Below are 10,779 nucleotides of genomic sequence, written 5' to 3' on the forward strand. Positions count from 1 at the left end.
TGAAAGCAAAGAAAATTATCGTAAGCATACCCTGATTAAATTTAGCATGTGTGTAAATCAAAAACTGCTGCAATGCGATTTATTAATACCATTATGACATCATACAATATTTCAAGACATTCATACAGTCATTTTCGAAATTTTTCATGACTGTATTAAATAGAGTAGAATTGTGACAATATAAGAAATGATATGGGTGTCACATAGTCACTATTATTCGCCGACTAATTTGCTATCTAGTTGCGTTGATCTTCGTAAATAAAGCTCTACTGATCTATGTATTACCTGTAACAATTAATAGATAACAAATAACCAGTGCTTTAACTAATAACTTTCCTCATTTCTTATTACTATTAAGTTCTAGGATTATTTGAATCTGATATCAATTCCGAAGCTATATCGCTAGTGGTTTCATCTCTTGCGCAGATATATGTAACTCAATTGTTAATTTTATACGTCTAACTTTTTAACAAATTAAATCTATAATTAATTGGCTATTGTTAAAGCTAAATCATTTATCGCATTAATCAAAAGATAAAAGACTTGCTAAAAATTTTGTTGGATAACTCAATAGAAAGAAACTTATGAAGACTCCATGGATGCAACTGCGAAATTACTAACAACAACTATAAATAGGTTATATACCATGGAGGATATACAGGTAAACTTTTTGGTATACAGCACAGCATTTATAGATCCTTGATTGGAACTATAAGGCTTTTAGAATGTTACTTACTTAAATATGAGTAGATGTTTGATTATGTATGTCACTGAATTTGCTTAATATTGATGACAGGACTTTTTACCAATTATGGCAGCCCTATTAAAGTAAGTCGAACGATCCCGTATTTACTTTTTGCTAAATTGTTATGTTGAGGTTACTTGTAGTGTTGATTTCATCTTGTTACCTTATCTAGAGAGGTAATTGTTGAGTCTACGGAATACCTAACCAAAGCTTTTTCTCCACAAACCTTGGAGCATATGGAAGAACTAAGGAGCAAGCTATCCAAATTTATAACATTAATTCATTTTAAATTCGGAAACTATGTAAGATCTGAACAAAACATCCGCGATTTGCAATCTTTATATCAATAAATTAAGTCTTAGCCTCACTTTATTCGTTAGATTAAATATGACGCAGATGCAACTATTCGTATTAAGTATCTGGATATCATCTCGGCCTATCTATCGCTGTATATAGACTTGGATATTTGCACTTCCAGGCAAGCAACGCTTAACAAAATTCTAAACGTGCGAGCACTAATTACCTTTATTTGTTCTTATAGCAAAAACTACGACGGTAACAATCAACAGTTATCGGTAACTGCATTAAATTTTACTTTACGGACCATAAGTAAGTGCTGATGAAAATTAACGGTTAATCAAACCGTTAAACTATGCCAGATTGTTATTCTTAAATAAATATTTAGTTTTTTACAGCTATTGCAACAATGCTCTTCTGACGCTTACAGGTTGTTGTCCGGAATTCCTTTTCGATGTCATCCTGCAATCTACTGTGGTTGATAAACGGAAACTATTACCACTAATAAAGTATCTCAGACTGTTTAAGCATTAGTTGCAATTATCCGTGTTGCATATTTTGTATTAATTCGGGCTATTGATCGCTCCCTTAGGCAAGCCATTTTGTTGAAACCTGATTTGCAAGATTGTACTGCCTATGTCAAGTAATAGACATTCCCCGTACATTTTTAAATATAACCTTAACCCTAAGCTTTAATGTCTATATTACTAATGACGACTTGAATTCCTCAGGTATATCTGTGTACATCGTTTAGGACGAACGTTTGAAAAAGAAATACTTGACATTAAGAAATATGTATGAGCTGCATATTAAAATTATAGTTATGATATTTTGGAGATTAAGTCTTCGAAATGGTAATTTACGATGTGTGTATCAATTTAAACATAGGTATCAGCAGTCATTGATGCGCCGACGAATTTTCATGATTGGTTAAGCCGTAAAGACAAACAGTAATGATTCTGTTTTAATGTATAAAGACTGCTATCGTTCAATACAGTTTTTAGCAGTATTGCTATAAACTTTTCGGTTATGACCCTGCGTTTTTATAGATTATTGGAAACAATCTTTATTAAGGAGACTTGGACAAGATCAAAAGTGTCCGACTATTTATTACATAATATGCCCGAGGACGTTACTGAACAGCTATTAAATGTATGAAATTAATTTAGTCTCTTTGTTTAAAATATAAAAAATAGATATCTGTTGATAATGGTATATTAAACGCAATACAATCTACCTAAATCAATAGTTAGCTGTAGAAGAAGAAGTACAAGTTGAAAGCCATGAGGAACAGCCGGGTGATTTGTTCTTTGAGGATAAATCTGCAGATATTAAAATAGCCGCTGAGGAGGAGGTAAAAGTATCGTTTGACTTCAGTAGAATAGGATACCCGGTTAAATTTTAAAATTGTATCGTTTACCTTATTATGAATATCGATATTATAGTTTAGTGATACAAGCAGTCAGAAATCTGCCAAAGATACAGATGCTGAAGAAAACGAGGTTAGAGTTAGCTATGAAGTCATTTGAAATAGTATCTTCAATTAAGACTTCTACGTTTAATACTGCATCGAAATATGCTTGTGTAATAAATGCGATGGTAATAGTAGATAATTGTATTATTTACTTTTTGGCGTAGAAAGACTCAGAGATCTCTGATGATATATCTGCGAAAATATCATCAGACGAAAGTGACAATGAATATGTAGGCAGTATCCTACGCAAGACAAATGATGCACAAGAATTCGAAGGCAATAGTGATCAGTTAAAATCGTCTCCATCAATAAACGGTAATAAAGGCAACAATGAGGAATGTATCTTGAAAGATGATGAACAACGGAAACACAATAAGACTGTAGAAGCCAAAGAGGTCAAGGACCAAATCGGTACAACAACTAAGAATGGCAAACAACCGACTGCAGATACTTCAAGGGATGATGAGAGTAACCTTAAGAAATTAAAGTCTGGCTCTAGGAAAAGGAAAATTCAACCCAATATCATGCTCAAGGATAATATGCATCAGGAAGAAAGTATGCAAGGTATGCAGATTACGATTTGGTTTACTGTTTTGACATTGTAAAAGTATAGAAAATTAGTTTGGTGTTCTAATGGACACAGCATCTATTGCTCGATACAGTTGAAACATGTATACTTTTTATTATACTTTCAGGGCAAAAGAGAATCACTCGCTCTTATTCTTTAAGAAATAAACGTCATTAAATGTAATTTGGATCTTATGAAATAGTTATAGAGTCATGTTATAAGAGAAAAAAAGGATATTTTGGCTGGCATATGAAATCCATAAATTGATTTTGTTTTATTGATTATATCTTGAATGCCTTATGTATAAAGTGATGCCTCAACTGTTTTAAATAATGATATGTATTCAATTTTTTATGTTTAGCAAAAAACTACAATAAAGATACTTGATTTGTAATTCTGTAACACATTGTCTACTTTCGAACACTAACGCAAACACTTTTCACGATTATTTACTCTGGTACAAAATTTAGCTATATTAGGCTTGATTTACTGCCAAATTTTATGCTATAGTGATATAATTTATGCCTTAAAGTGATTTATGAAATTACTGCGAATTTGTACAGTAGTTATTATACCATAAGTACGGTATGTTAAGGTTAAATATATATTTCATATTAGATTAGTAAAATAAGTTCCATTGGAACCGAGTGCTAATATAGTTTAGTGTGCATTTACTTGCCACAGTTTTGTATATGGCTTGATATGACGGTTCTATTATAATAATATATATACAAACGGTATTAACATATTAAACATAATGCAGATGTTTATATATATATGTTCCGGCTAAAACCTGAATTGGGGCTATTTTGTACAATTATCTTTGCGATTAAATAGGACGTGCAATTGTGTATCCGGTTTAGCTACGTGATTATGTCATATCGGATACAGTCAATGGATAGGCTTGGTAAGGAAAGCTTTGACTTTATCAATGTTCTGCTTAGTAATTTCGTAGAATAAATTAATGGAGTATATAACATTCTACAGTAATACAGATATCTATAATGGTAATAAACAATTCCTTGCAAAGAATGTTTCTTGCCTTCTATAAACAATATTATTGACTGTCATCCATGGATCATAGACGACTATCATACAAGCTCTAATCCTTTAGGCGTTTTAGAATTTTTACAGGTAGAATTGTAAACCGGGATTCTAGTTCTCATGTCTCATATACCGTTGCAGTACTCTGCAGGTAAAAAGCAGCCGAAAAGTAAAATATCATGATCGCAAAACACCGATATGCAAAGTGCAGTATTGTATTCTGTATAAAAACGCGAAACTGCATTTTGTCTACTCTACTGTAATTTCAAGTTTATGGTGCAATGGACTGCAATAGTTTAAGTTAATTGATCAAGTTGACTAGTTGAGTAAACATTTGCAGTACTCCATCGATGGCTGTACAAGATTTTTGGCCAATTCAATGATAACTCAATGTTTAACTTGTCCCGGCATATTGTTTAGGCTCTCTTCCATAGTGGAACAAGAAAAGCCCTTTTCCTTTTTATTTCGACAGTACTATACTTTGATCCCTTGGGAAACAGCATGCAGTCAACGGTTGTGTACAGTACATGCAGTATCGTGGACTCGACTGTCCTCGAGCACCAACTGGACTAGCAATCATTAGACTGTACTAGACTGTACTAGACTGTACTGCTGGACAATCTGTAAAAATGAGATTTTCTGACCAAGCTAAGTCTTGAATAATTAATGAAGTCAAAATAAAAGACTCCATACGCCCTAAGGGCCTACTACGTTATTGTCATTTATGAGAAGTCGATATGTCGGTTAGCTGATTATAAAATTGGAAGAGTGTAGTAAGTGTACGCCCCACCGGCACGCCTTATCACAGATCGACGGCATTTGGGATTGGTACTGAAGGAAATAGCAGCATAACCATGGAGGGACAAACGATTAGAACTGATATTTTTGAATATGATAAAGCGTTTCTTGGCTATAAGAGTCGCAATAATGATCATCAGTTATTATCTCTATTAAATCACTCATTCTTAAAAGAACTTGAAAGTGATGGCTTGTTTCGTCGTGAGGATCAACCAACTATAGTCGGCGATATTGGCTGTGGAGACGCAGATGCAATTATCCGTTACCTGCAAAATGTAGAATTTAAAGGAGGATTAGATATTAGAGCTATAGACAAACATCCAGTGTTTGCCGGTATCGATCAATCTACAGATGAGAAAGGAAATAGCAAAAAGGAAAAAGGCCTAGCAGAAGAAAATTTCTCCAAGGTTGAACAAGCACAGACTATCCCATTAAAGAGTTTTCAAGTTAAATATGGCGATATTTTGCAGGATGATGTTGTGCAGTTACTGCTTCGAGATGAGGAAATGAAAACTTCAATGAATCGATTTAATCTTGTCTTTATGTCTCATGCAGTCTACTACGCCCGTGGCCAACATAAAAATGGTCGCTATGGCGTGACCAATCTTGTAGATAGCGTTGCAAGCAATTTATTGTCAGACGATGGCGTTGCAATACTATTCCATACTAGCCTTTCACCAGTTCCTCACTCATATTTGGCAAGAGCTTACTATACTAGAGGGGTAATTGAAAATGAGACTCCAACCGAGGAAGAATATAAGAGTTTATCGGTTGATTACATCATTAGGAGCTCGTGCAATGAATTAGGATTAACTTATTTTGAGATACCGTACACGTTTAAGCTATTCCAATCTAAGGAATATAAAAAATACAGTGATATCTACAAAGATCCCAGCAGATATCACGAATTGCAGGGCAATGCTATCGCCCTACAGGGTTTGTACGCTACCATATTTATTGGTCACCGCTCACCGGATAATATGCACGCTGATCAATCTCCTCGTGGACTAAACCATGTTGTGGACAAAGTGATTGATGCTATAGACAATAATGATGGCTTTGAAGTAGTTTCGTGTATGCAAATCATCCTAAGCAGAAAAGCAAGCGATGAATTTAAGCAGAAGATTGAAAAAGCTGTGAAAATATGTCAGAATAAACTTTGTGACTCGTAGTTAGCATCATTCCTATTCTTGCTTGAAATAATCGTTAAGATTGATAGAGTTTTCACTAATTTCGTATTATGATAATTAATTGCATTCAAAGATAGTGATGGATCCCCCCAATTTATAAGCTCTTAGTAACCACTTCTTATTGAATCCTAATTTAAATTTTCGATCTATTTTACTGGATGTCTATTTTTCTACGTCACCAAGAGTGAGATTAATTAGACACTAACCTGATGCTCTTGTCATTACTACATTTGATTTCTTCCCCCTTATATAGGTTACAAGCATCCATAAGACCGATTTTGTCTTTAAGACTGTGAACTGATATTTCTACCAATAGTGACTGTTTTGCATGTATTACCGTACGATATAATATTATTGACTACAGCGTTCAGAGATGGAAGATGTTGTCACCATGAGTAACTGGCATTCAAGGTAAGTGTGATTGCTACGACAGCAGCTACTGCCGGTATCCTGATATTGGTAGGAGAAATCGGGTAAAGTTATGCAACATGCCGATTATGTTCGGTATCTATCAGGAGTAAGCAATAGCAAGGAAACTTTCATGTGGACAAAATTAGTGCTAAAGCTGCATGTAGCAGACATCAAGAATTATTGCAAAAATATATCTATTCAATCTCTTCTGGCTAATTGCAAATAAAATCAATATTGATTTACTCGTTTACGTTTTACTTGGATATTAAGACTAACCAATCTAATTCTATTCTGTGCAAATACTTTGCTAATATTATTTTATCAAAATTTACTTATGTGCTCTATTCTACTTTGAGTATGCATCCATTAGTGAATAAGTTATTTTGTGAAACCAATCAGATAAAAAATTCGCTGAATCAGTTGAGCATTCTAAAGCGAATAATATAATTTGCGAAAGACTACGAGTATATTTATTTCTATATAATGAATAAAGACATAAAAGGAAATCGTGCCTTTTATTTCTTCCTCAATGGTACGCATTCTGATATTGCATGAATAACTTACAAAAAAGATGGCACCTAGGGATGTCAATTACATGCATAGTATTGTATAAAAATGTATAGCAAATTTAGAAGATCACTCAACAGATAAATTATTATTGGGATGCAGATAACAGGCAATGTAGTGAACAGAATTAATGACTGTCGTAATGTAGTTCTGTGATATATATTTATCGATATTTAGAAATAAATTGTTATTCAAGTTTATGATTGCCTTAACGGTTATCAAATTTTCTATATGCACTTAATCAATTTGATTTAACTTGTACAGTGATAATGAATGTATCTTACACTCACAAATTTATGCTCACGATTCTTCAAACTCTTCCATACTAGAGATTGATCTTTGCTGCTCTTAGTCAATGTGATAATGTATTGCTTACATTGAAACGATTTTAAGAAACTTTAGATTACATTAGCTTACTTGTGAAATGGCATTACTATTTAGGGTTTCATTTCTTATGCATAGGCATTGCTGAGCCAAAATAATGTCGATGTATTAATATTCAATTAGCATTCTAAAAATTTTGACTGGATTCACATTACAGATTATATAATTATTGGTTCATTTCCAAACCGTAATAAGAAATGACAGAATGTAAAGGTAATCTTCTGTAAATCACTAACAATGAATTATTGAGGTCTGCCATAGACTACTGGGAAAGAAAGCATCTTCGCAATGTAGAAATCTCTTCCAGAAGGAGTATTCTAGCTTAACAAATGAAGATTTCTTAACGACTTAACGTAAAAAGAGTGCTTATTTTGACGTAATAGCAACGATCTTATCCAAATTAAATAATATACACCAAGTAGAATTTTGTGCATTGCAAACTATTTATTCAGTTATTTATATCTATTTACCCAAGAATGTGCTCGTTAAAAAAAAAAACTTACGAACGTATATAAGCACTACTGTAATGATTATTTCAATTCTATGTTGAAATTTATGCTGAAAGTAGGAGATAGATATTTTAGGAATGAATATCACTTACTATGTCGTGATTGCAAGCTTGACTAAAATAATCTGTGATTAATAGAAAATAGTTTATTCCGGTTAAAATAATTTCACAGTCGGTTGAAAAATGGATAGATAAATTGAATGAATAATTATAACGGGAAGAAACAGAATGTAATTAGGCATGATAGAACGAAAATTTGACCCATGCTAAGCATGGCATCACTTTGAGCAGAAAATTGTGCGGGTGTCTAGCTACAAAGTTGATTCTGGCATTCCTTTACAGCTCTTTCTATCTTCTGCTTAAATTCGGCGCTTGCTTTTCTGCTCAAGATGATTTGCATAAAAGAAAATAGGTCTACGCAACCATTATTCTCCACAGCATCGACGATTCTATCGACTAAATTGTTTAATCCTCGAGGAGATTTATCTGCATAGAGATCTTCCGGTGAGCGATGAGACATAAATATGATTACGCGTAAATCCTTTATCGCAGAAGGATTACCTCGCAATTCATGATATCGGCTAGGATCCTTGTAGATATCACTATACTTTCGAATATCTTTGGAAAAGCACAGATCGAACTTGTAGGGTATCTCGAAACAAGTTAACCCTAATTCATTGCAAGCGTCCCTAATAGCACAATCAGTGGATAATCTTTTAATTTCCTCATCAGTTGGATCAACATTCTGGATAACACCTCGGGTGAAATAGGCTATTCGGAAATAGGCGTACTTGCTAAATCGAAGCCCACTGTGGAATAATATTGCAACGCCATTCTCCGATAATAAATCCGTTGCTACGCTGTCTACAACATGGGTTACGCCATAACGTCCATTTTGATGATTATAGCGTGCGTAGTAGAGAATGTGAGATAGATAGACAAGATCAAATCGATTCATTGAAGCTTTCATTTCCTCATTGGTATACAGCAATTGTGCGACATCATCTGCTAATATATCGCCATACCTTACTTGGTAATTCTTTAATGGGATAATCTGTGATTGTTTGGCATTGGAGAGGATCTCTTCTGCTAGACATGCTTTGGAATTTTTATTCTGATCTGACGATGTATCGCTACCGGCAAATTCTGGTTGCTTATCGGTGACTCGAACATCTAATCCACCTTTAAATTGGATATTTTTTAAGTAATGGACAGTTGCTCCTCCATCGCCACAGCCAATGTCGCCCACTAAAGTGGTTTGATCCTCACGACAAAACAATCCTTGATCTTCCAGGAGTTTTAAGAAGGTGTGATTGAACAGCGATAATTTCTCATGATCATTGTTGGAATCCTTGTAAGCAAGAAATGCTGCTTCATAATCAAAAATATCAGTTCGAATGACTTGTTCTGCCATGATGGTACTCCTTTGCCTGTAACAAGAACGCCAAATGTTGCAAACCAATAGCTATTGCTTAATATATTGCCGTGGCTATTACAGTTTTAATTAATTAATGCACTCTCTACTCTCGGCAAAAGTACTGTGCTGCAATGTTGACCATTGTTCAGTCTTGCTATGAATAAATTAACTAATTATTAGTCGGCAGGTTCGTGAATCCTTACGGACGCCATTGCAATTGGACAAATGGACACCTGTACACTTTACAGCTCCATAAACTATTGTACATGAACTACTGTCTTCCTTTACAACTAGACTTGAGAACTAGATACTTGATTTGATTGAAAATACGCCACTCTACGAGTATTTGCTCGGCAGTCCGGTGTGTAGTTGATGTTTCCAAGTGGATTTTCCATTGATTCGCTTGGGTTTTTTACTCGATGCTACAGATGATTGACTGAAACATCTTAAGGGATATTTCGTCATACTCGAATTCATTTCAACAACACTATCAAGATCAGGTCTACCTTAGTATCCTGTACTCCCTACTATATCTGGATTAAATTCTGAACCAGAACATCATAGAAACTTAAGGCCATGATGCTCTGTGATTACTACTTTAAGCTTTCAAAGTATCATACAGTATGTTCACTTGATGAGGACTTGATAGATTACAGATAAATCCAATAACAAATTTCATTCCCCCTACTGGTAGAATACTTTTATTAGACCGCAACAGTTTCTATAACGCTGACTAGACATAGCTATCAATACCAACAGACTGCAGTAATCATTTTCCATTTTATTTACTAGCTCTGTTCAATAATAGGCTGGCTAGAATTCAACTGAACAAATGCCGGCAGAAAAATAAATTACTGACGTCAATAGGGAAACTATTTATAATACTATAACCATTTATGTTATTGTTTCTACTTTTGTAAAGTTGTTATGACAATAATACGTTGTCCTTGTTCATAACTTGAACAAGGACAAAGTATTTTCAAGGTTATTTCTGCTATTGATTCGCAGATTAATATAGCGACTTTGAATCAAGCATCTCAATTCAACAACCTAACTGATTTTCACCACAACTTTGTATTTTAGCTTGCTTGCTCGGATCAAGTCAACAAAAATCACATTAGCGCAATTTAAAAAACTAATCAGGTATGGATAGAAAAAAATTATAATTCATCTTTGGTTTTTATAGGACATTTTTTTTTTTGGGGGGGGGGAGGATTCGCCAAACGCACAATTTTGTTCTGTTGACTGTTTTTGTCATCTTGTTTGTTATTGCCAGCAAGGCCTAGTGTAGTAACTTAAGAATAGATATTTTAACATTGGTCTCTCGATCGTCAAGATCGAGAGACTAAATTAAAGATCTTTATGATAATTGGTGT

General features: G+C 34.1%; 3 protein-coding genes across 3 annotated transcripts; 2 read left to right on the top strand and 1 right to left on the bottom strand.

The window, feature by feature from the left end:
- Positions 1–811: 811 nt before the first annotated feature.
- TRIADDRAFT_61333 (uncharacterized protein) lies at positions 812–3,261 on the top strand (the record flags this gene model as incomplete). The annotated part of the gene is made up of 7 exons (XM_002117263.1): positions 812–828; positions 1,287–1,354; positions 2,040–2,194; positions 2,292–2,396; positions 2,488–2,544; positions 2,681–3,080; positions 3,212–3,261. The coding sequence occupies 7 exons, from the start codon at positions 812–814 to the stop codon at positions 3,259–3,261; spliced, it is 852 nt and encodes a 283-aa protein (XP_002117299.1).
- Positions 3,262–4,982: 1,721 nt separating this feature from the next.
- TRIADDRAFT_61334 (uncharacterized protein) lies at positions 4,983–6,098 on the top strand (the record flags this gene model as incomplete). The annotated part of the gene is made up of 1 exon (XM_002117264.1): positions 4,983–6,098. The coding sequence occupies one exon, from the start codon at positions 4,983–4,985 to the stop codon at positions 6,096–6,098; it is 1,116 nt and encodes a 371-aa protein (XP_002117300.1).
- Positions 6,099–8,293: 2,195 nt separating this feature from the next.
- Positions 8,294–9,400, bottom strand: TRIADDRAFT_61335 (uncharacterized protein; the record flags this gene model as incomplete). The annotated part of the gene is made up of 1 exon (XM_002117318.1): positions 8,294–9,400. One exon carries the CDS (start codon positions 9,398–9,400, stop codon positions 8,294–8,296), a length of 1,107 nt encoding a protein of 368 aa, XP_002117354.1.
- Between the last annotated feature and the right edge of the window lie 1,379 nt (positions 9,401–10,779).

Source organism: Trichoplax adhaerens, genomic scaffold, assembly GCF_000150275.1.
Source record: "Trichoplax adhaerens TRIADscaffold_23 genomic scaffold, whole genome shotgun sequence".
In the NCBI taxonomy this organism is placed as follows: Eukaryota; Metazoa; Placozoa; class Uniplacotomia; order Trichoplacea; family Trichoplacidae; genus Trichoplax; species Trichoplax adhaerens.